Source organism: Squalius cephalus, assembly GCF_949319135.1.
Source record: "Squalius cephalus genome assembly, chromosome: 1".
NCBI lineage: Eukaryota > Metazoa > Chordata > Actinopteri > Cypriniformes > Leuciscidae > Squalius > Squalius cephalus.
Genome location: NC_137122.1, coordinates 56,379,477 through 56,404,844, shown reverse-complemented (window position 1 = coordinate 56,404,844; position 25,368 = coordinate 56,379,477). Strand labels below are relative to the sequence as shown.

At 36.9% G+C, this 25,368-nt stretch overlaps 1 protein-coding gene across 4 annotated transcripts; it reads left to right on the top strand.

Moving 5' to 3' along the window:
• Positions 1 to 1,425: 1,425 nt before the first annotated feature.
• Positions 1,426 to 22,020, top strand: prpsap1 (phosphoribosyl pyrophosphate synthetase-associated protein 1). 4 transcript variants are annotated; one of them, XM_079866499.1, is made up of 12 exons: positions 1,426 to 1,725; positions 2,191 to 2,243; positions 4,241 to 4,307; positions 4,614 to 4,786; positions 4,988 to 5,103; positions 5,209 to 5,264; positions 7,548 to 7,693; positions 10,215 to 10,253; positions 18,023 to 18,093; positions 18,188 to 18,334; positions 19,656 to 19,844; positions 21,634 to 22,020. In XM_079866499.1, the coding sequence occupies exons 1-11, from the start codon at positions 1,643 to 1,645 to the stop codon at positions 19,812 to 19,814; spliced, it is 1,110 nt and encodes a 369-aa protein (XP_079722625.1). In that variant the 5' UTR covers positions 1,426 to 1,642; the 3' UTR covers positions 19,815 to 19,844; positions 21,634 to 22,020. The 4 variants fall into 4 exon arrangements, with proteins under 4 accessions (XP_079722625.1, XP_079722627.1, XP_079722624.1 ...); XM_079866501.1 differs by lacking the exon at positions 10,215 to 10,253; XM_079866498.1 differs by lacking the exon at positions 21,634 to 22,020 and having other exon boundaries at positions 19,656 to 20,254.
• Positions 22,021 to 25,368: the final 3,348 nt, after the last annotated feature.

The window sequence follows — 25,368 nt, the reverse complement described above, 5'->3', positions numbered from 1 at the left end:
CAGATTCACTCAAACAGAAGACTCATGAAAAGAATAAGGAAACTAGTAATCTCTCATTCATAATCAATGGCATTGGTGACACAGATGCTTCAACTAAAGATTGTGAAATAGTGTACGCAAGGATCCTGCAATAAGGTAAACCAATGAGTATTTGATTGACCACATGGAAGTTCAGCATGCAAATACTCAAGGTATGTTACTTACAGTAACTGAATTTGACTCCAATTTAGTGCTTACTCTCAATAACACAACAGTCACTTCAGAAATGTATGCCAGGAATTACTACAAGAGTGAAACCATTAAACTTTTTAAGCCTAAAATAAATATATATTATTTGTAGGTGCCACAACTGTTCATTGTGATTACGGGGAAACGAAGGAAACTGTTACTTTCTGCTGGTGGTTTTGGTGTATAGTGAATATCTAATTGCGTTGCAGGTTGATTTAAGGTGTGCCCCTAAATTTTATGCTTGTGCTCCTAAAAGTTTCAGTAAGGGGCTACATTGCTTCTAGTAAAAAAAGTTAGTCTGAAGCCCTGATAAAAATTACACAAATGAATAAAAGAGTATACCATCTCACTCAAAGACAATTTGAGTGCAGGTTTCTTATATGAACAACACACACACACACACACACACACACACACACACACACACACACACACACACACACACACACACACACACATAACTATAGCCTAAAATTCAATATATTGCCTAGCATTAATTCCTTAGTAAGTGTCGTCACCTATGCATTTAAACAAAGCTATTACTGAAACAATTCACTTTATTACTGCCAGATTTTTTTTTTTTTTTTTTTTAACTTTGAATCAATTGAATGATTCGCAAAATGATTCGTTGTTTCGAAGCCCTCAAAACGCGACACGCCGGTGACCCCTGCTGGTCAATGTCGTGTAAATGCGTCGAAATTCAGCCCAAACATCCATAAAAACACCTTTTACGTACCAACTGCAAATATTTGATTGAAAGTGTACTCTATTAAATGCTATTATATACCATAACAAATGAAGTGTCTGTATAAAATGTGTTATTTTGTTCAAATATAGGGCTTGATTTGTTTTATGGGGGCTGCTTGGTTAATCAGGTCTAAGAGACTATAAGTGTCCCTTTTATACAAATGTGGCATTACAATGTCTACAGAAATCAGGTAAAACTATATAGACACTGGTTCATAAAGTGACATATCGAAACGTTTGAAAACAGTTTGAAGTAACGAAGCCTCGTTTATTGAAATCACGTGACTTTAGCAGTGCGACACCATAGAGCAGTAGACTGTAAAAAATAGTGCGACACCCGCTCCGAATCACTGATTCAAACCAAATGATTCTCAAAGGTTTTGATTCTCAAACTCTATGGTTTCGAAGCTTCACAAAGGAGTGATTCACGCACGCCCGTCACTAGGTGTCAGTAGTGAGGCGCCGTACGTTGATAGACAACATTGGAGCTCGCGCAGAAGAAATCGGTATGGTTGTTTGGAAACCGCAGTAAACGTTGGTCTTCTTTAATAGCTATTACAACATTCACAGGTTTTCCTTTGTAAATACGAAGATAAAACCACGAGACTCTGTAGCAGAACACCTGTAAAACGGCTCAGTTTTGTTGTTGGTCAATAGGTAGTTGATCATGAACGTGGCTAAAAGTGGTTATCGTGTCTTCTCGGCCAACTCTACGCCCGCATGCATTGAGCTCTCTAAGAGGATTACTGAGTAAGTAAAGTATCCTACGACCAATTGCTCGATATTTAACATGGTCTTGATGTATAAATGTGATGTTATTGTGACAGTGGCCTGTAGATCAGCAGATCCTGGCCTGTTTCTTCGCATCATCACTTTGATGATTTCATGTAGGCTAGTTGTAAAATTGATAACTGATCTATTGATCATCACCATTGTGCTCTTGAACATCAGAGAAGTGGACCTGTAATAAGTGTACTTGCTTTGGGAAGTAAATTTAATGTTTATCTTGTGCACGTGAAGAGCTCAGGAACAGTGGGCTATTCATCACATAAGCTGTGCATGTGACTGACAAATATCCTGCATTCATTGCAAACTCTTGACTGAAGGAATACAAATCTATTTAATCACATTGTCATGCAACTCTGCTTCACAGTTCCTTTCATGATAAGACACTCTTTGCAAACCTGTCCTGATTTTCTGCTTGTGTTTGCACAGGCGTCTTGGAGTGGAGCTGGGGAAATCAGTTGTTTACCAGGAGTCAAACAGAGGTGATCAATAATGCTTGCTTTGTTCAAATACAGGTTGACCCTTGATACCCTGTACGTTTTGACATGGACTGAACGCATTTTCACTATAATTTGATTTTAAAAAGTCATGTATTGTGCAAACCATAAAGCTTGAATGCTGATAATCTTAATACATAAATGGGTTAAGTGTCCTTGTACATGTTACATGTGCTTAAGTAATAATAACAGTAAATCATTCATAATTGCAAACATCTAACCCTAATTATACAGTAAGTACATGTTGTTAATTGATATTACTTGGTACTTAATTATATAATTACACTGTAACAAGGACTCCTTGAAATAAAGTGCTACACTTTATTTGGTTGCATATGTTACATTCACTTCCCATAGTAATAACAGTAAATTGTGCATAATTACATACAACTAAGCATCAACCTAATCCTACCCTAACCCTATAGTAAGTACATGTTGTTGATTAATATTACTCAGTACTTAAATATATAATTACACTGTACAATGTCTTTGCTACACTGTAATTATATATTTAAGTACTGAGTAATATTAAGTAACTACATGTACTTAATATAGTGTGAGGATTAGGATTAGGTTGAGGGTTAATTGCATGTAATTATGCATAATTTTAGTACTACAGTAACTAAATGTAACATATGTAACATTGACACTGTAAATTAAAGTGTAACCAAAATGTGATTCTCCTTACTGAATTGTTTGTAATTACTAGACTTCGAAGGCCATCACTGCATTTTCTCAATTTCAAGCTTCATCTGGATCTCTCAAAGTCTGCACTATTTATGACAATGATGTTCCTACATCACACAAAGCTAAAAGGATTATTTCATATCTGTACGCACAGGAGAACTTCTCACAAAATTATTCTAGCTAATTGACAACACATGCGCACACACATGAATTTGTTCTAATGTTAATGAATCTGGAGTATTCTAAATGAGCGACCGTGTGCCCGAGGTTATAGTCGTTTGCATAAAACACACCCAAACAATCTCCAAATAAGGGCTTTCTGTGCGACCCTTCCTTTATAGCCTTTCGTCACGCTCAGCAAACATGTGGCCTTCTCTAAAGACGTATCTGAGAGCACATGCATCTGCAAAAACCAGCTCAAACACAACAAACAGCTTTTACCCAGATTTTACCACGAGAAACCTTGCAGATGAGCCATAACACGGCTTACTTCTTAATATTTCACTGGATATGATGAAATTGAAGCTGCAATAGTCTTTTCTTCTTTCTTGTGTCGTAAGTCAGAGTGAAACGGCTTCTCGAATAAGAAAAAACTGTAGGACGAGACTTGTTTGTGTCCATGTGGAATTGGTTGGATGGCTGTGGTTTGCTATTGGTGGATCTCATGTGAGTGACAGGTTGCTCCGCCCTCGCGCCAGTAAACGCATCATCAGAGAAGAGGAGAGATGCTGGAGGGGAAGATATTTGGATTAAAGACTACAAGACGCATTAATTAAAAACAAAATATGTGCATGGATAAATTGTTTATAATAAATCCTGCAATATTCCATATAAATAAGAATTGTCAACATTTGTGTGTTAGTGACCATGTGTCCGAATAAGACAACTTTATAGTAGAAAAACACTCTGAAAAAACACAGTATGTCCGAATTCATAGCATTCATAGACCAGTAGGTGAAAAGTACCCGGATGACCTTCTTCATACGGCCAGATTGTGTATCCACGTATGAAATGCGTATCTGATCGACACTTTACTATCCCATGAGGCCACATGAGAGGATTTGTGACAGTGAAGCTCAAGCGATGTACTAAGTCACATGATGATGACAGATGTCCAAACCTCATTCATACTCTACACGCGTTCAAACTATATACAGATGTTTTTCAATGGTCGCCAAGTAAATTTCTTATTTTTGTTTGAGGTGAAATATTACATTTCATCCAAACACCAGTTAGTAGCAACTAAATAATCCATGTAATGTTGCTTTTTCGATGCGTTTGCTTTTATCTTACAGAAACGAGAGTTGAGATCAAAGAGTCTGTGAGAGGCCAAACAATCTTCATCATTCAAACCATTCCCAGGTAAGAGTTAAAAAATCAGCAATCAGCACTTTTGAGTCTGTGCATTTTGCAATCTAAAATCATATATAATGCATCATTGCACACAAGGTGATGTTTTTAATGTGAGTTGCAGTTGCCAGTTAAAGGGTTAGTTCACCCAAAAATCATTTACTCACCCTCCATTGAAATCAAAAGGTGAAAAGCCATGCTTTTTAGTATTTATATACATGGCATCTTACCTTTTATTCTGAACTGCATGTAGTCGTCTTTCAGGCCCAGAAGCGTCTTAGGACAGTCAGCTAAAATCTATTTTTCTGTCTCTGTCAGAGATGTCAACACGGCTATTATGGAGCTGCTGATCATGGCCTATGCACTGAAGACCTCCTGTGCCAAGAACATCATCGGCGTGATCCCCTACTTCCCCTACAGTAAACAGTGTAAGATGAGGAAGAGAGGGTCTATAGTGTGCAAACTGCTCGCTTCCATGTTAGCTAAAGCAGGTAATGCATTATAATGTCTATGATGTACCTACTTCTGTTTTCACACTACCACTCACATGTTTGGACGTAACATTCAGTGTTTATTATTATACGTGCATGCTGAACACTTGATGACTGCTGTTCCTTTAGTGTCTGCTTCAAATGAAAACTATTAATTTAATAATTTTACAAAAAAATTTTACTCTCTGCATTGATGACTAGGTCTGACTCATATAATCACAATGGATCTGCACCAGAAAGAGATCCAGGGCTTCTTTACATTCCCTGTGGACAACCTGCGGGCTTCTCCATTCCTGCTGCAGTACATTCAGGAGGAGGTTGGCAGCATCCACAGCCAAAAGCGTCACCTTTTTAATTGTTAAAATGATAAATAATTAATTAATATTGATCAATTCTCCTTTTCCTATTTCTGTTTTGCATAGGTTCCTGATTATAGAAATGCTATCATTGTAGCCAAGTCCCCATCTGCTGCAAAACGGTAACTGCTCCTGGATTTGTTTTCCATGTGTGTTTGTTTTGTGGGTGAAAGCAGGCCTAGATGGAAGTGGATGAGGGAGTGGATTTAAACATTGTGAAATGGCTTAAACCGAGCTGAGAACCCTACATTTTTAGATGAAAGTGTTATCCAATTAAATAACATGCAAGGGGCAGATAAAGCATATCACTTTGTGGATGGCTGCACATTTGCAGAGATTTGTGAGTGCAGATTGCATGTGGGTCTGCTTGTTTATAGTATTTCATAAACAAAACTTCCAGGTTGCTTGAATTGCCTCATTATGTTTTTTTGGGATATTTCCTTTCATGTAATATATAATATAGCTGTTTGTGAATGTTAAAGGTCTTTGAAATTTTGAAGATCATAGTGCAGATAAATGGAGTTTACCACTTCTGAACTGCCTGAAACGATTACAATTACAGTCTTACTTCCTGTTAAAAATTGATAGGGTAAACCCTACACCCTAGCTCCAAGAGCTATGGTAATAGTGTTTCTGACAATCACTGTAACCGGTCGACCAATCACAACAGACTGGACTATCTGACCAATCAGAGCAGAGTAGACCAATCACAACAGACTAGACCATCTGACCAATCAGAGCAGAGTAGACCAATCACAACAGACTGGGTCATCTGACCAATCAGAGCAGAGTAGACCAATCACAACAGACTGGACCATCTGACCAATCAGAGCAGAGTAGACCAATCACAACAGACTGGGTCATCTGACCAATCAGAGCAGAGTAGACCAATCACAACAGACTGGACCATCTGACCAATCTGACCAGAGTAGACCAATCACAACAGACTGGGCCATCTGACCAATCAGAGCAGAGTAGACCAATCACAACAGACTGGGCTATCTAACCAATCAGAGCAGAGTAGACCAATCACAACAGACTGGGTCATCTGACCAATCAGAGCAGAGTAGACCAATCACAACAGACTGGGCCATCTGACCAATCTGACCAGAGTAGACCAATCACAACAGACTGGGCTATCTAACCAATCAGAGCAGAGTAGACCAATCACAACAGACTGGGCCATCTGACCAATCTGACCAGAGTAGACCAATCACAACAGACTGGGCTATCTAACCAATCAGAGCAGAGTAGACCAATCACAACAGACTGGGCCATCTAACCAATCAGAGCAGAGTAGACCAATCACAACAGACTGGGCCATCTGACCAATCTGACCAGAGTAGACCAATCACAACAGACTGGGCTATCTAACCAATCAGAGCAGAGTAGACCAATCACAACAGACTGGGCTATCTAACCAATCAGAGCAGAGTAGACCAATCACAACAGACTGGGCCATCTGACCAATCAGAGCAGAGTAGACCAATCACAACAGACTGGGCTATCTGACCAATCAGAGCAGAGTAGACCAATCACAACAGACTGGGCCATCTGACCAATCAGAGCAGAGTAGACCAATCACAACAGACTGGGTCATCTGACCAATCAGAGCAGAGTAGACCAATCACAACAGACTGGGCCATCTGACCAATCAGAGCAGAGTAGACCAATCACAACAGACTGAACCATCTGACCAATCAGAGCAGAGTAGACCAATCACAACAGACTGGGTCATCTGACCAATCAGAGCAGAGTAGACCAATCACAACAGACTGAACCATCTGACCAATCAGAGCAGAGTAGACCAATCACAACAGACTGGGTCATCTGACCAATCACAACATGACCAATGTTGACCATGAGTACATCAATCAGAGCAGAGTAGACTATCCTCTCGGAAATGAGGGGTTTAGGGAGACCAAATCTTTTATTGAACAGTTTCAGACACTGTGAGATGCTGCAATGAATATTATGAGAAAATGAAAGTGTTTTTTGACCTTGGATGCATGTAAACCTATTTTAGGAGACTTCAAAACATACTTTAAAAGGATAATGGGGCACTTTAATAAGTGTCATACAGATTTACACTGGTAACAAACCAGAATTGTCAAGTTGAATCAGAACCAGAACAATTCCATTAACTGTATAGTTCTAACAAAAAACTTTTTTCTATTTCCCACACAAGATAATGTAAGACAAGTTGAATGGATTTTACATGCTTTTTCAGTTTAAGAGCTTGACAGACACGGTTACTATGAACTGTCATTATTATGGAAAAGTTTTCAGGAATGCTAAAACTCCTAGAATCACTGAATCACAAGCTGACACTCATGATCATCTAGGCAAGAGGCCCATAAGCAACATCTCTGTACGTGTCCCCTCTCTTGTCGTTGTCTCTTCAGGGCTCAGTCGTATGCGGAGCGTTTGCGCCTCGGTCTGGCCGTCATGCACGGAGAAGCTCAGTGTTCGGAGTCAGACATGGCGGATGGGCGGCATTCTCCTCCATGTGTCCGCAACACCTTTGGACACTCCGGCTTGGAGCTGCCATGTAAGAGCCACCACACTGTAGATCTGCACGACCCAGCAGCTTGAACCCTGTGACTAAGCATTATTAAGAGTTTTAACTAGTTTATAAACTCTAACTAGACCAGCAAGAAAGCTGATTGGGCTTCACCAAACTCTCACAAAACATGTCCTGCTTATGTTTGACCCTGAAATCAAAAAAAGTAATGGTTATTTTTTATAAACAAAATGAATGTTAATAATTTTACATTGAGATTTTATTTTCTGGCAAAAATCTCATTCTTATTAGTGTAATAATAATAATTAAAAACATTTAATTAATTAAAAACACAACAAAGATATGAAATTTAGGTTGTGAAGTATTTGTACCTCATGGTAGTATGTGTTGTACTGCCTTTAAGTTTATTAAGTAAAAACATTGTATTTCAGTAATCTTTTACTTATATTACAGTATTAATAATTACCAGTAAGAAATATGGGAATTTAATAAAAAACTCAAAAGTAGAATATAAAGAAGCAGTGTGGTTTTGAGAATTAGGGTGGAAATGTGTGTTGCATTCATTAGTTTTTGGTTTAATATTGAAAGTAGAAAAGTGATACAACAGCCTTTTTTGATCAAGCCAAATTCTTGTTGAAAATTTTAATTGTAAATTATTTTTTTTTCCTGCTTCCAGTATTAAACCGAAAAAAAAAAAAAAGAAAAAAAAAAAGAATGTACACAAAATGAAAAACTGTCATGAAAATAAAGCCACAGTACAAACAAGACTTGGTGGGGAAACAATTATGTTTAATTTGATTTAGCCTATGCAATTTAAATGTACCAAAAAAATCTATATATATTTTGATTTTGGGGTGAAATGTAATCTAGACATGTTTTTGTAAGATTTATACCGTGATCCAGTTAATGAGGGGGTCGATTGCAGCATTCAGCCTGCCGAATAGCTGATTCTGGAGATCTGTTAAGTAGTTCAAGATAGGTCAAGAGGTTTTTTAACCCTCCCACATTCATTTAGCACTGTCTCTAGATGTTTACTAAGGCTTTGTCTCAAAACCTAGTCAGTACGTGAGCTACCTAGACAATCCGCTCAGTTCTGTTCCAAAACCCAGCAAGCCACCAAACTAGAAAAACAGTTTATGCAATATTGGTAGCTCTTGATTAATGTCTAAGTATTTAGAAGTTGATTAAAGTTCTTCCCTATTGTGACATACTGTATATCACAGTGAAACTAACCAAATATTTCAAAATGGAGACCTCAGCTTTAACTCTTAAGATTTTGAGTGGGACCTACTAGCAGTCCAATTGGTTAGAGTGGGTCGGCAAATTGATTGGTAACTTTCATTCCAATAATCAACAGTGCCCAATACTGTATGGTCCTGAGATTTTTAAACAAACTTTGAAATATATATCTCTCTGAAGCATGTGCAAATATAAACCAACAATTAAAGAACTGCACAAACTCTTAGAATATGCTTGACTCATGTTAGTTAGTACTAGGGCTGCACGATATAGTGCGATATTTGATATGCAATACGATAATGCTTAAAGTGTGTAAAATAAACTTAAATTATCTTTAAAATATATTTAAAATTACATAACCTACATACGTGTTTCACATTCTTTGTGACTAGAAAACATCCCTACAACTTCTGAAAATGAACAGCAGTGTTTTACTGTAGAATAAGAAGTAAGTGTTATTTTAACATCAGTGTAAATCACAGGGTTAAGGGGTTCAGGGGTTCAGGTAGGCCTACATTAGGTTTATTTAACAACAGAAACTGAATAATCAAATGTAAAAATAAAACTGCTTAGTTTTCACTGTATGCATTAAATATATACTGATGCTTATTAAAGCTACAAAAGTAATTCAGCCAAGAGCAGTGAGTGATTTTCTCTCTGTCTTTTGTTGATGACCCCAGTTATTGCAAGCCGTTGCGATATGCATATTGCAATATATACATTTGCGATATTTAGATAATTTCGATATATTGTGCAGCCCTTTTAGTTACCATTACAAGACTTGTTTTCCACAACGAAAGTTTTACGGCATTCTGTTTAGGTAGACACTGGCCAATAAAGGAATTAGACAAGTCATCTAGGTTTTGAGAGACAGCTATTATTTTCAATGTTCCATGTGCTATTTGTTTTAGATTTTAAGATACCTGCGTCTTCCCTTGAGCACAGTTTACTTAAGAAGTTCATAAACACACTGTGATATTTAGCATATTAATTAATGAGCAGATTTTGTGTGGTATGTGTCTTGGCCTTTATATACTCACATTGCCTGAGAGGAGTTCACTCCAATTAGCTCTATGTACATTTATGGTTTTTGTGTGGACTTTAACAATCCTCAAAAGACCCTCTCTTGTCTTTGTTCTCAATTTGAAGGCACTTAATTTAACATGAAGTGTAAAAAAAGTTTATTTGAAAGCTTAGAAAAATATTTTAAGGTTTAATAAGGATTGTTGAAGTCCTAGTTTCTTGTTTGTATGTTCTATCATTTGTGTGTGGATTTTTGTTTAACGTGATGTTTATTTATTGGTAATAGGCAAACAACAAGTTCCGTTCCCAGGCATAGAGCTCCCAAGTATGATGGTTAACTATATTTGCTACCGATCACATCAGTGAACACGCTGAAATGTTTCCTATTGCATGCGTGCAGTGGCTGAGGTCTCTCAGTGTCTGTGATCCCAGCACTCTGAAGTACTTACTCTATTCACCATAGGGTCTTTATCTTATCAATCACCCAAAAATGTTTCATTATTACTCACCCTTGTGTCGTTCCAAACCCTTAATATTTTCGTTCATCTTTGGAACACAAATCAAGATATTTTAAATGAAATGTGAGAGATTTCTGTCCCTCCATTGACAGCTACGCAGCTACCACTTTGACGCTTCAAAAAGTTCATAAAGGGATCGTAAAACTAATCCATATGAATCGAGCAGTTTATCTTTTTTCTCTAGATCGCTTTATATGATAAATAGATTTGATTTAGGCTTTTATTCACATATAAACATTGATGAGTGAACATAAACAGAAGCTCAACCTTATTTGCTTGATGCATGAGAACAAACCTCATTGGTTCTTGCTGAAGCTCAAACGTGATGTGTAACTGAATAATGAATCTCATTGGTTCTTGCTGAAGCTCAAACGTGCTGCGTTACATGAAAATTAACCTCATTGGTTCTTGAGGAAGCTCAAGCGTGCTGCGTAACACAATAATGAATCTCATTGGTTCTTGCTGAAACTCAAACGTGCTGCGTAACACGAGATTGGACCTCATTGGTTCTTGCTGAAACTCAAACGTGCTGCGTAACACGAGAATGAACCTCATTGGTTCTTGAGGAAGCTCAAGCGTGCTGCGTGACACAATAATGAATCTCATTGGTTCTTGCTGAAACTCAAACGTGCTGCGTAACACGAGAATGAACCTCACTGGTTCTTACTGAAGCTCAAACGTGCTGCGTAACACGAGAATGAACCTCACTGGTTCTTACTGAAGCTCAAGCGTGCTGCGTAACACAATAATGAATCTCATTGGTTCTTGCTGAAGCTCAAACGTGCTGCGTAACACGAGAATGAACCTCATTGGTTCTTGAGGAAGCTCAAGCGTGCTGCGTGACACAATAATGAATCTCATTGGTTCTTGCTGAAACTCAAACGTGCTGCGTAACACAATAATGAACCTCATTGGTTCTTACTGAAGCTCAAACGTGCTGCGTAACACGAGAATGAACCTCACTGGTTCTTACTGAAGCTCAAGCGTGCTGCGTAACACAATAATGAATCTCATTGGTTCTTGCTGAAGCTCAAACGTGCTGCGTAACACGAGAATGAACCTCACTGGTTCTTGCTGAAACTCAAACGTGCTGCGTAACACGAGAATGAACCTCATTGGTTCTTGCAGAAGCTCAAACGTGCTGCGTAACACGAGAATGAACCTCACTGGTTCTTGCTGAAGCTCAAACGTGCTGCGTAACACAATAATGAATCTCATTGGTTCTTACTGAAGCTCAAACGTGCTGCGTAACACAAGATTGAACCTCATTGGTTCTTGCTGAAGCTCAAACGTGATGCGTAACACAATAATGAATCTCATTGGTTCTTGCTGAAGCTCAAACGTGCTGCGTAACACGAGAATGAACCTCACTGGTTCTTGCTGAAACTCAAACGTGCTGCGTAACACGAGAATGAACCTCACTGGTTCTTGCTGAAGCTCAAACGTGCTGCGTAACACGAGATTGAACCTCATTGGTTCTTGCTGAAACTCAAACGTGCTGCGTAACACGAGAATGAATCTCAATGGTTCTTACTGAAGCTCAAGCGTGCTGCGTAACACAATAATGAATCTCATTGGTTCTTGCTGAAACTCAAACGTGCTGCGTAACACGAGATTGAACCTCATTGGTTCTTGCTGAAGCTCAAACGTGCTGCGTAACACAATAATGAATCTCATTGGTTCTTACTGAAGCTCAAACGTGCTGAGTAACACGAGATTGAACCTCATTGGTTCTTGCTGAAGCTCAAACGTGATGCGTAACACAATAATGAATCTCATTGGTTCTTGCTGAAGCTCAAACGTGATGCGTAACACAATAATGAATCTCATTGGTTCTTGCTGAAACTCAAACGTGCTGCGTAACACGAGATTGAACCTCATTGGTTCTTGCTGAAGCTCAAACGTGCTGCGTAACACAAGATTGAACCTCATTGGTTCTTGCTGAAGCTCAAACGTGATGCGTAACACAATAATGAATCTCATTGGTTCTTGCTGAAGCTCAAACGTGCTGCGTAACACGAGATTGAACCTCATTGGTTCTTGCTGAAACTCAAACGTGCTGCGTAACACGAGAATGAATCTCATTGGTTCTTACTGAAGCTCAAACGTGCTGCGTAACACGAGATTGAACCTCATTGGTTCTTGCTGAAACTCAAACGTGCTGCGTAACACGAGAATGAATCTCATTGGTTCTTACTGAAACTCAAACGTGCTGCGTAACACAATAATGAATCTCATTGGTTCTTACTGAAGCTCAAACGTGCTGCGTAACACGAGATTGAACCTCATTGGTTCTTGCTGAAGCTCAAACGTGATGCGTAACACAATAATGAATCTCATTGGTTCTTGCTGAAGCTCAAACGTGCTGCGTAACACGAGATTGAACCTCATTGGTTCTTGCTGAAGCTCAAACGTGATGCGTAACACAATAATGAATCTTGCTGAAGCTCAAACGTGATGCGTTACATGAAAATTAACCTCATTGGTTCTTGAGGAAGCTCAAGCGTGCTGTGTAACACAATAATGAATCTCATTGGTTCTTGCTGAAACTCAAACGTGCTGCATAACAAAAGAATGAATCTCACTGGTTCTTGCAGAAGCTCAAACGTGCTGCGTAACACGGTCTGAAATTACATGAGGGTGAGTAAATGATGACAGAATTAAACTTTTTGGGTGATCAAACCCTTTATATTTTCCTCATTATTATTATTATTATTATTATAATTATTATGAGCACAAGAGCAGTTAAAAATGTTTAAATTATTGTAACAATAGCAATTGTAAGCTATTACGAAGAGTAGGGGTGGGCGGTATATCTAAAATATCACAATACAAGTATGCAAACAATATGTATCTCGATTTAGTTATTTTCAATATAAATTCAATTATAAAAGTTTATATTTTAATAAGCATGTCGTACTGACTATTTTTGGATAATCCATTTAATTAAAGGGGTCTTATGCTTTTTCAATTTTAGTTGCTGTGTAATGTGTAAAAAAAGAAGTTTACAAAGCTCAAAGTCCACTCCAAAGGGAAGCTATTTTATTTAAGAGAATCCACTTTCCAAGAACTACAACATGTTTTTCCCAGATGTTACTCATTTAAATAATCCCCGCCCACAGAATATGCAAAAACAGTGCGAGGCCTGGTTGAGCGAGAAGACGTTGTTGTCACTGTCAAAAAGATGCTGTTTTTTCCACCCCGTTTCCAAAACTCATTTGTTTGACCTTCCTAAGGTGGACTAACTTAGAGTGCTTGACTTATTTTAAACACTGTTCTTAAACACAAACGTTTGTCTCTGTGCTGCACATTTTACGGAGAACGGCTTCCAGAACCTAATAGAGTACAATGCACAAAAGCTTCTTCTGAAATGGAGCAGTTCCCACTTTGTCGGGACAATCTGTTGTTTGTGGATCACAAATTGTAAGTATGTCTTATTACTTGTAGATGCGTTTTCAATTAACAGATCCAATTATACGTTTTATGTTGTTGCTACGATGTAACAAAGGGCAAAGCTGTTTGACTTCGCTAGCCTGCTAGCCAACTTTAGTGTTGATATAGTGTTTACTGTAGCTCTTGTTTGCTCTTGCCTTCGTTTACCACCCATTAGGAAAATTAACCATGGTTTTAAGATTGATTACTGTTTGTGTTACCATAGTTTCCGACAAATATCATGATTAAATTGTGTATAACATCGTATCTAAAATGTATAAGAAAACAACAACAACACTGAAACGTCCTGTGAAATCTGTGCATGAAATCCATTCTGAACGATCCTCATTTTAACATTCTTAAGTCTGAATTGGTTTGAAATTGACGCCATCCTTAATATTAACATCTGAGAGGAGCTTGCGGTTATGGTAAGGGGCGTGACATTTCTCGAACACGTGCTAAGTGGTGCCAATCACAACACACTGGGCCAGCTAACCAATCACAGCAGATTTCGTATTTCGGAAGGAGGGGCATCATAGTAAATGACTCATTCGAGTCAGACTGGGGAGAGGGGTGCTGTAATGTAACATATGTGAAACATAATGTGTGTTTTTTGAACAATCAACCATGAAAGCATATTCTAGTACACCCCAAAAACAAGACTTTGTAAAAGGGTATAATAGGACCCCTTTAACTATTAAACAAATCAGGTACTTCATCTTATGTTATATGTTTATTTGAAATGGTTAATTAGAAGCCGTTGTACATGGCTGTTCAAATACATCCACCATAGATGCTGCCATACCGCCCAGCCTTAATATAATTTTACCAAATAATTGTAAAAATGTATGTTTAAGCTTCAGAGTGCTTCACTCAAACAGAACTAAGAAACCTCAAATGAAGTGCTTTTTTTTTTCAATTTCCATGTAATTATCATCATTTGTTCCATCGAAATGGAACCATTGAATGTCTGTCCGAGAGATATGCCTTTATTTGTGATCCAGGCTCATCTTGCCAATCAACACACCATGCCTGCTTATGAAAACCCCTAGACTGGAGTTTTTAAATGGTAGTCTTTTAGCTGCTTGTATCCAAAGCTCTTGCATCGTCTTGAAACACATGACCTTGATAACTAGAGGAAGGTGTTCGCTGAAAGTTCCTATCAAGGGTTAGAGTTTTTGATACAGGGCTAATGTAAAAACAAGCTAGCATATGTGAAGTCAGCATATGCTTTGTGGCCACATAAGCTTGTAGAAATACACAGTGAGAAACAGTTTAACATCACCATTGAGAATATAACTTATGCAATAGAAAACTTGTTAATATGTACTACCAGACTTCAAAATTGCCGTTGTCTATCAGCACTTGTTGGGGTCGTTCACACAGGACGTCATCTTGCATTCCATCTGCGTTATTTTACATCATTTCTATATTTGGTGTCTAATTTTGTTAACGAAAATGATGATGAAAAATTTTCTTCAGTGACTTTTTTTTTATGGCTAAGACTGATTACAAGACAACAAGGTCATTAAACGATAACTGTGACTATATTAATATGCAATATTGTTGACGAAAAAAACGAGACTAATATGTAGTTAAAAAATAAAAACTTTACCTTTGTCAAAAAAAAAAAAAAAAAAAAAAAAGAGAGACAAATAATTTACAAACTGCTGTACAAGCCTCTACCTCGAGCAGGGTTTCCAGGTCTGCACAACTATACCTGGCCATTTGCTAATCAAAACTAGCCTGATCATGGCCAAAACTAGTGTTCTTGGAGGTAAAAATTGCTTTCTGGTTGCTTTAACCTGCGGACTACAAAAACTTGGCAACACTGACTATGAGCTTTCATGCTTGCGGTTGCCAGATGTTAGGAGTTTAAATCCCCCAATCAGAGCTTTTCTGTTAAAAGGATAATTGTTTTTGCCAGGTGTTTTACTTCATCTTTGCAATCTGGCAACCATGTTTAATAGAAAAACCTTAAAGGGATAGTTCACCCAAAAAATGTAAATTCTGTCATCATTTTCCAACCTCAAGTTTTTCCAAACCTGTATGAATTTCTTTCTTCTGCTGAACACGAAAGAAGATATTTTGAAGAATGTCAGAAACCAAACAGTTGATGGACCCCATTGACTTCCATAATATATATTTTTTTCATACTATGGAAGGCAATGATTATCAATTTAACCATTATGCAGCATGACAAAAATGTGAAGTTTTCATTTACTAGACTAAAATGCCCAGCTATTAAGTTGACTAAAACTTGACTAAACAAAAACATGACAAGGTTGACTATATATGATGATAAACTAAAAAGTACATTTGACACAGGACTAAGAGTAAATAAAAATAAAGAAAGAAAGAAAGAAGTTGACAAAATTAACACCACTAGATGTGTCACAATAAGAAAAATATAGATACATTCCTTTTTCTGCTGGTTTGGCCAAATATTTTCAGTTGCCAGAGATTCAGTGCATTACTATTTTCACGACATTGTGTCACGTAAAGCCCTGTTCACACTGAAAGCCATTAAACCTGGAGTTCTCCTGGAGTCTGTGTGCTGCTGCTCTCTAGTACTCGAATTCAATATCTAACTAGCCTATGTCAGGCGGGAAATCACTGACTGCATTGGTAGTCGCTGCGTCAGGTCTCTGATCATTTGCACCAAGATAATCTCTGCCATGTGACTAATCACTGTGGAAAATGATGTAATTTCAACACTGATTGGCTGATGACACTGCAAGAATGCACACAGTCTTAAACAGATTGCATCTACAATGAAATATTTGATTTTATTTTAAAATGTTGCTCACAAAAATTACAAAATGGCCCCCTTCACATTTCCGGTGTTCTCAGAAGAGGAAAACCTATAGTGGTAAACAGAAACTATGTCATACATACATAACTTTTGCTTTCCCGTTTGCTCCAATAGCTGAAGAAAATAAAATCCACAATGGCGTTTCTATGATGTTCCGAAAAGGAAAAAAAAAAAAAATAAAAAAAAAAAATTCAAGTTATTTAGTACGTTGGTCAGAAGACAGAAAGATGTCAAATTTGCCATCGCTCTCTCGACCGTTATGTAAGAAACGCTCATTGTGTAAACTAGTTTTCTGAAATTTAATGCAAAGCCAATGTAACACACAGTACGAGTTAAAAATCTAGATGTTCATTACATAAAAATAAATGAATATAGGTTTTAAAATTGCTAGATTTACAATGTTAATAATGGTGGAAATGCATTATCGCAGTCTGTAAAAAGAGACCATGTGCATGTGGGTTTTGGTCACCAGTGAAGAAAGATATTTGTGTGCTGGCGCCTCCAATGCACTCCATCAGCTCTAGCTCTTTTCAGGTCAAGATCTCGTCCTCTGTGAATTGCTCCTTTCAAATGTGCCATTTTAGATTTTTATATCACAGCAGCTCCTTGCAGAAGTGGGTCTATAAGCCCGTAAGGTCTGCAAACCTTGTTAATCTGATAGTGTAAATATCGAAAAGCTTTGTGGGTCTTGCTGTTGATGAAAGGCATGTGTTGAAGGCATGCACAACTCCTTTAACCCTATGTATTCTGAAATCGACCCGCCAGTCTTCCTCTCTCGTGTTTACTTGGGTCGGTGTGTTTTTGGCTGTGTTCCAGTGTCTTTCCTCTGGATGAATGACATTAGCCCTTCTTGACCTCTCCTAAATTACAGCAATGTCCTGGAGTCTGTCATGCTGACTCGAGGACAGATTGATTGATTGATGTGTAGTTTCCTGCACTGACTCTTAGTGTAAACCTCTAGACATTTGCCTCTATGATTGGGTACATTGGGGACCAAGAGATGATCATTTTGATTTCTGCATGGCATGTGCCGCGATGAGTTTTTTCATTGCTATTTGGATTGAATTCAATTGTAGGTGGGGTAAAATGGGAAGCATTCTCCAACAAATAGGCTAGTGTTATGCTATGCTATCGGGTCCCTTCAGGACTCTTTAAATTTGAGTTTTACCATTTGATTATATGGGTTGGTTGGGCCATTACATATACACTTCTTACCCCATCTTACCCAATCTACTTTGATGATGGAATGTGATTTGATTGGACTCTTGGTTATAAAAAAAACGATTTCCTGAAATGATGTGCAACACCAGTTTATATGTGTCTTTATAGTAATGATGGCCAAGGAGAAACCACCCATCACTGTTGTCGGAGATGTTGGAGGCCGCATCGCCATCATTGTCGTAAGAAATGCAGATTTTTGGACTAGTTAGCAGTATGACAGTAATTGTTTTTTGATTGACATGATGAGCAATGCATGTGGTTTCCGTCCTGTAGGATGACATCATTGATGATGTGGAGGACTTTGTGGCAGCAGCTGAGATTCTGAAAGAGAGAGGAGCTTATAAGATCTACATCATGGCCACCCACGGGCTCTTGTCTGCGGACGCCCCGCGCCTCATCGAGGAGTCCGCTATAGACGAAGTGAGTCTTTCAGCCCATTTACTCTCTGGTTCTTTCTGGTTCATTTACATTCTGGTTCTCTAAAAAAGCACATTAAAGACTAAGTTATGCTATGCACATTTGAGGCATGAAAATTCCAGTTTTACCATGAGACAGCCTCATTCTTCCCTTGTGTCATTTTGACCTGAAACTCATTTGTTAAATTTTTCTTTTAAAATTGAGTGTTCATCAGAGGGGTCCAAATCTCTGGGACTTTTGTCGCACTTGAACCATGAATACATAAAATAATAATAATAATAATAATAATTTGAATGGATTCGAGGAGTTTTCTGGTTGAAATTTAAAAAAAAATTAACAAATCCTTCCCTCGTGGGTCAATTTGACCCCAATTGGAATGAATGGAATGTGAGGAATGCTTCTGTCCATACAGAAAAACATAAAAATGCTCAAAATTTAAACAAAAAATGCTAAAACTTTACCAAAAAAACATTTTATAATGTCTACATGTGTATCTGAATGCATACTGAAGGAACTGACTTTAGGACTTTAGGAAATAAGGCCATTTCGTGGCAAGAGTCATGATATATATATATATTTTTTCCCACAAGAGGTCGACAAAGACACCAAATGTAAGATATTTTGAGCTGAATTAAAAGGGTTATGCATGACATTGTGAGTTATTTTGAATTTAAGTTGAAAGAATGTGAGGAATGTGCTTAAATGACTATTTATTTATTGATCAAATCTAGTAATTTAAAGGTAAATAAAATAAAAAATAACAAAAAATTCTCCCAATAATTGCATAAAAAAATAGAAAAAATATTATCAAAGTGAAATAGAAAAGAAGAAAAAAAAAAGTATAATTTTAGGGCTTCGGGTCATTTTGACCCGCGAGGGAAAGACGTGTTAGAAAGTGCGAGGGAAGGATGAGGGTTAAAGTAATGTAACTTAAGTAACAGTTACATTTTGCAAGGCTCTAACCAGCCCTTACCATTTAGGATTGGAGGAACCTCAAGAAACTGCCATTCAAAGATGTAATTGACCATTGCTTTGAAAACTGAGGCGAATGTCTATGGAAAATATGGCCCTGATACGTTATGCGCGATTTGGGAATAAAAGGTGATTTCTTGGAAAAAAAAGTTCAGCAGTAACTCTTTCAAATGGAATAAAAAGATATTTATGAAGTTCACAAGAGGCACTATTTCTTGATAATGAGCTTAAATGTCCATCAGCAGTGACTTACCCTCATGTACATGGATGCTTAATGCATTCATCAACAAACGTTGATTTTAACAGATATTAAAATGATGTTGCATGACCAAATGTTTGGGATGTCTTTCAGGTGGTGGTGACCAACACTGTCCCTCATGAGGTGCAAAAGCTGCAGTGTCCTAAGATCAAGACTGTGGATGTCAGTATGATCCTGGCCGAGGCTATCCGACGCATTCACAACGGGGAGTCAATGGCCTACCTGTTCCGCAATATCACAGTAGACGACTAGCCAACAGACACATTTGGGTTAGAGGCAAAGGTGAGGTGTAGAGTTTAGGGAAGTATCTTATGCAGTTGAGAGGTGTGCCAATGCAGTTCCCCATTCCCAGCACAACCAAGCCCTACAATCACCTTAATTTCTCAAATAAACCGCTTTTATTCGTCAAAACAATCGAAACAAACTCCCATTGCCAAATTACATGAATTCCAAAATAAATGCACAATTACCCAAACCTGTAAATTTACACACACATCCAGATATGAAGTTAGATTCCAGTGCAAAGAATAGAAATTATGCAAGTGTTCACTTTCCTGTACATCTGTTTTTACCTTCAAGTGATATTCTGCATTAAAACCGTCAGTTATGGATCTACTTTTCTGATAAAAAAACTGGTCATTTTTGGTTTATTTTGGTTTAATTCTGCCTAATAAAGTTGCTTCAAAATGAAAGGGAGAATTCACCCAAAAATTCTAATTCTTTCATGTTTACTCGTTTTATATTGCTCTAAACCCATATGACTTTCTTTCATCTGTGGAACACACACACGGCAAAAAGGTTTCTATTTGCCAGTATTATTTAGATGAGAGCATCCAGAATATTCTTCGATTTATTTTTATTTTTTTTTTACTTTTTTTTATATTCTTGGTGTTCCAAGGTAGAGTGAAATTCATACAGGTTTGGCCGGATGTGATGGCGAGTGAATATTGAATTTCTTTTTTGGGTGAACGATTCCTTTAACAATTTGATATCTGCAGTGTACATTAAAGGCCCGGGGTATACTTCATTTTCTGCGCTCCGCTCCGTCCCGCGCACAGTTGTGTCCAAACGTCCAAACTACCAGACATCAGAGGGCAGCACTGAGTCGTGTCACTCGCAGGGCGTTCACTCAGAAGGATAGAGGAAGAAGCGGATCTGCCATTGCATGCAAAGTTTATAACAAGAACCAGAACCAAATCGATGGAGAATGATATGCTGCTTGGTTTTACTGTTCTTGGAACAGCATGTTGTTTTGTATCCCTCTGTCCACACACTTCTTCGACTACTGTCTTTTCTGTCTGAACTTTGAACTTGAGCATGAGCAGTTGTGCATTACTATTGTGCAGTTGTCGACCCTCCTGCTGACAAAAATGACGTCACTCGAACAGTGCGCGGGCGGCGCAGAACGCGGATGGTGGAAGTATACTTTAGGCTTAAGGAACCACAATATAGTATGTTACAGAACATACTGGTTTCTGACTGGTTTTGGTTGGTTTATACGTGTCATGAATGTTTACTTCATCGGACAAAACTGTAACACTTTACAATAAGGCCTCAACATTAGTTAATGCATTGGTTAACATGAACTCACTGTGAGAAACATATTTTTACAGCATCTATTAACCTTTGTTAAGATTGTTCGTTCATGTTTGTTCACAGTGCATTAACTAATGTTAACAGACACAACTTTTAATTTTAAAAATGTTATTATTAACGAATGCGGTTAAGTATTTAATCAAATGAAGCCTTATTGTAAAGTGTTACAGACAAAACAAAAAAGCTCTGAATGAAGCAAGTACTGTGAATACTTCTCCATATACTCCTACATATACTCCTACATGACAAAACGAAAGGAGTGAAAATGGCATGTAAAACTCATCTCTGTCTAATCTGTTCCTCAGTTTCAGTGTGTCACATTTGTCTGCTAATGTCAAGATCGGGCGATTTTTTTTATCTCGAAGGCATTTGAAACCATATTAGCAATACTGGGCCAATTAATGCAGTACACTGTGAACGTTTGGCTAGTTAACTGATAAAACCATTTAGCTTTTGCTTCCTGATTAAACCTTAGATGAGCGGATTGAGGGACGGAGAACACATGCACCAGCACTGCCCCCTCCCCCCCTACCCCCGCACGTCCCCATTATCCTCTGTGTGCGTTTGCCTCTGCCGTCGGTCGGTGTTCGTTTGAAGCACAGCAACACTTCTTTCTTTTAACCTTATCTTCCACATCTCTGTGTTCCTCAATTGTATGTCAACTGGCTGTTTCCCCAGTGCCTCGAACTGAGAGAGTGACAGTGGTTGCTATGGCAACCTTATTCGAAGCTGTTATATTTTTTGCTTTTGTGCAAATATGGTCCAACCTTACAGAGAGAACAAACATTTTTTTGCTACAATGTACTGTATCTGCTGTTGCTTTGCAATCTTATTTTTGTAAATAAACACAGATTCGCTTCATGCCCGCTCTCTGTTGAATCTTTATTGAACTGAAACATTAGAAAAGCACATGCAGTTTTCTTAGGTAGAGCTAGATTTAGTACCATGATGCGTTCAGACATGTCCGTCAAGCTCCTGGCGGGATGTGATGTCTTCAGGATTAGAGGACGAGTTCGTGAAGGACCCTTTACTTGCTCTAAACTCCTCAGGTTTCACACACGACACTGAGGAGCTTAGACCAAGTCAAGCGACCCAAACTAAAGAACCTATGGAAACATTTCTGGGTGTCATTTCGCCTCAAAATCAAAAGAAAAAAATGCGTAAAGAAAATTATGCCTATTTTTAGCATAATTATGATGGGTTTTTTTTGTTGTAATGTGACATTACATTCATGACAATTAAGAACACATAGTCGTTACCATAATTCGTCTTTTTACTGTTTTTAATTTTTTTTTTTTTTTTTTTTTTGCAATTTGCAATTTGCAATATTTATAAAAAAATAAGAATAATCTGCATAAATAAAAAGTGGTATACCTAAACCTTAAAATACCCTGATGTATATATAAATAGATTTATTTATTTGATTTATTTTGCCTGGTGCTTAATGCAAAACATTGTAATGGTCCTTAAATCTATATTTTCTAGAAGAAAAATATAATTTCTTATATCATTTTAAAAAAATTGGTGAAATGGGACCCAGACGTTGTCCCTTCAAATTACATTTCTGTCATCTATTAATCCTCATATCATTGTGGAACATAAAACATTGATGATATATATATATATATATATATATATATATATATATATAGGACATTACATTGTTTTGCCTTCCAAAATTTTACTAAAATATCTGACTATATGAGGGTGAGTAAATAATAAAAGAATTTTCTGGGGGTTTTTTTGGTTAAACTAACCCTTTAAATAGTTTAACCTACACAAAGTGAATACTTAATAGAGAACTGTTAAAAACGGTCAAATATTGACAACATTCTCCAGGATCTTTACATCTCAAAAGAACAATGAAAGTTGAACATATAGCAAACACACAAAAAAACTAAACCAAACATACCTCCAGTTGTTGTGCAGGTGTAGCAGGTTTAACACTGTTATCAGTCACACACAGATCTGGTGAGAGTGGCACTTATCAGTGTGTGGATGACCGATGAACAGACATCTGTGTGTTTAAACCTGGCTCAAAGAGGAACTAGACATGCAGCGTTTAGAGGTCACTTCCCACTTGTGGCCTCAGGAAACAATACACCTTGTATCTACTGTTCGTATGAAAGGGGAAATACTCACAGTTTGTGTGTGTCACTGGGCAACTGTGTTTTAGTGCACAGACATTTTGGGAAACCTTAAAGTCGTTCCAATCATGCATGACTTCTATTTAATGCAAAAAGAGTGTAGGCTATCTGCTTGTTTTCATGCAACCAAAATGCATGATTTTCAAAAGGGACTAAAAAGCACCATACAAATAATTCATGTGACTTGTGTATTATATTACTAGTCTATATGTGTATGAGGAACATACCAGAATTAAACCATTTCAACATTTTCACTTCATTGGCATATTTCAGAGAAATCAAATATATTAATACTTTTATTCAGCAAGGGTGCATTAAATGGATCAATTTACAGTAAAGACATTTATAATTTTACAAAAGATTATAGGTAACACTTTACGGTAAGGGTACATGAATTATCATGAATTCATGTGTAAATTCATGCATGAATTATGCATTCATTTTCCAGATTATATTTCAAATAAATGAAATATAACTTTCTATTCATCAAATAATCCTGAAAAAAAGTACACAACTGTTTTCAACATTGATAATAATGAATGTATTTTGAACATCAAATCGTCACATCAGAATGATTTCTGAAGGATCATGTGACACTGCAGTAATGATGCTGAAAATTCATCTTAATTAAAGAATAAATTATATTTTAAAATATATTCAAACAGAAAACTGTTATTTTAAATTGTCATAATATTTAAAAATAGTACTTTTTATTTATTAAAATTTTTTATATGTTGGTGAGCAGAAGACTTCTTTTAAAAACAGTAAAAATCTCACCGATCCCAAACTTTTAAACGGATATATATATATATATATATATATTTACTCTTTCTAAACTGTAAAAAAAAAAGATTTTTTTTTTACTTTCTAAATGTTTACACTTTCTAAACTTTCTTTAGTACAAGTGACAAACATACATACACACACACACACACACACACACATATATATATATATATATATATATATATATATATAAATGTGTGTGTGTGTGTGTGTGTGTGTGTGTGTGTGTGTCACTTGTACTAAAGAAAGTTTAGAAAGTGTAAAAATCCCAAACATATTCACGATAAAGTGAAAACAAGACTTAATATGTTATGCAATGTTGCCTCTCAAGTAAATGTATCTTTTGTGTGTGTATATATATATATATATATATATATATATATATATATATATATATATATATATATATATATATATATATATATATATATATATATCTTTTGCTGTGTAATTTTGGGGTTAAATGTTCATTATGTAATTGTAGATTTCATGACAATTAAGTTTTTAATACTTGGATAGCCAAGTAACGTTTGGATACCTCTGAATAACCTTTTTTTATTTTATGATACATTAAAGGAAATACTTGATGTAGTAACCCACTTTATTTTCTGTATAGCTCTGCATTGTCAAACAGAAGTCTGTCATTGTGAATGTTGTGATGCAGGAGCAACATGCATTACACAGGCATTACGTTCTCATTCAATAGATCATTCACATGTTTTAGGAACTACCTTACATCCTGTTGTGTGTCTACGTGATAATAAGCCTTTGTTATCCGCAGCACACATTTCCTCGTTGCTTTTATTGTCATATTCATGGCATATCATACCCAAAGCCGGTGAAATGAGAAGCTCAAAGTCAGTCGATGCACCACAAGGTGGCAATATTTGACAAGTCCTGAATATGCATGGCATGCTTGTGAACATGGAAATTGAGCTGTGGTAGCTGCTTTTTTTTATCAAAGTTTAAAAGTTAGGTATTATGGTTATATTGTCATAGGGTTTATGTTGCCTTCTGGATTTTATGGCTGATTAAACTCTGGTTTGCATGAAAAATTTCTCAAGGATTAAAATTCATTTAATTGCTTCTACTTAAACAGATGAAATTATTTTTGAGGATAAATACACAATATATTGATACTTTTACAAAAAAAAAAAAAAAAAAAGATTTGTTTTAATATTATTTTTAAATAGATAAAAACAGCACATGAAAACTCCATCATATAATTTTTGGTCTTCCATAGCTTTGAAGTCTTTTGTTTCGTTATTCTTAAAAAC

What these genes read in the sequence shown, in the direction of transcription:
- prpsap1 (XM_079866499.1), top strand. Translation starts at nt 1,643, where the DNA reads ATGAACGTGGCTAAAAGTGGTTATCGTGTCTTCTCGGCCAACTCTACG. An exon ending in TGCAGTACATTCAGGAGGAG is followed by an intron (nt 5,104 to 5,208) that starts GTTGGCAGCATC and finishes TGTTTTGCATAG; the next exon opens with GTTCCTGATTATAGAAATGC. An exon ending in GCCGCATCGCCATCATTGTC is followed by an intron (nt 18,094 to 18,187) that starts GTAAGAAATGCA and finishes TCCGTCCTGTAG; the next exon opens with GATGACATCATTGATGATGT.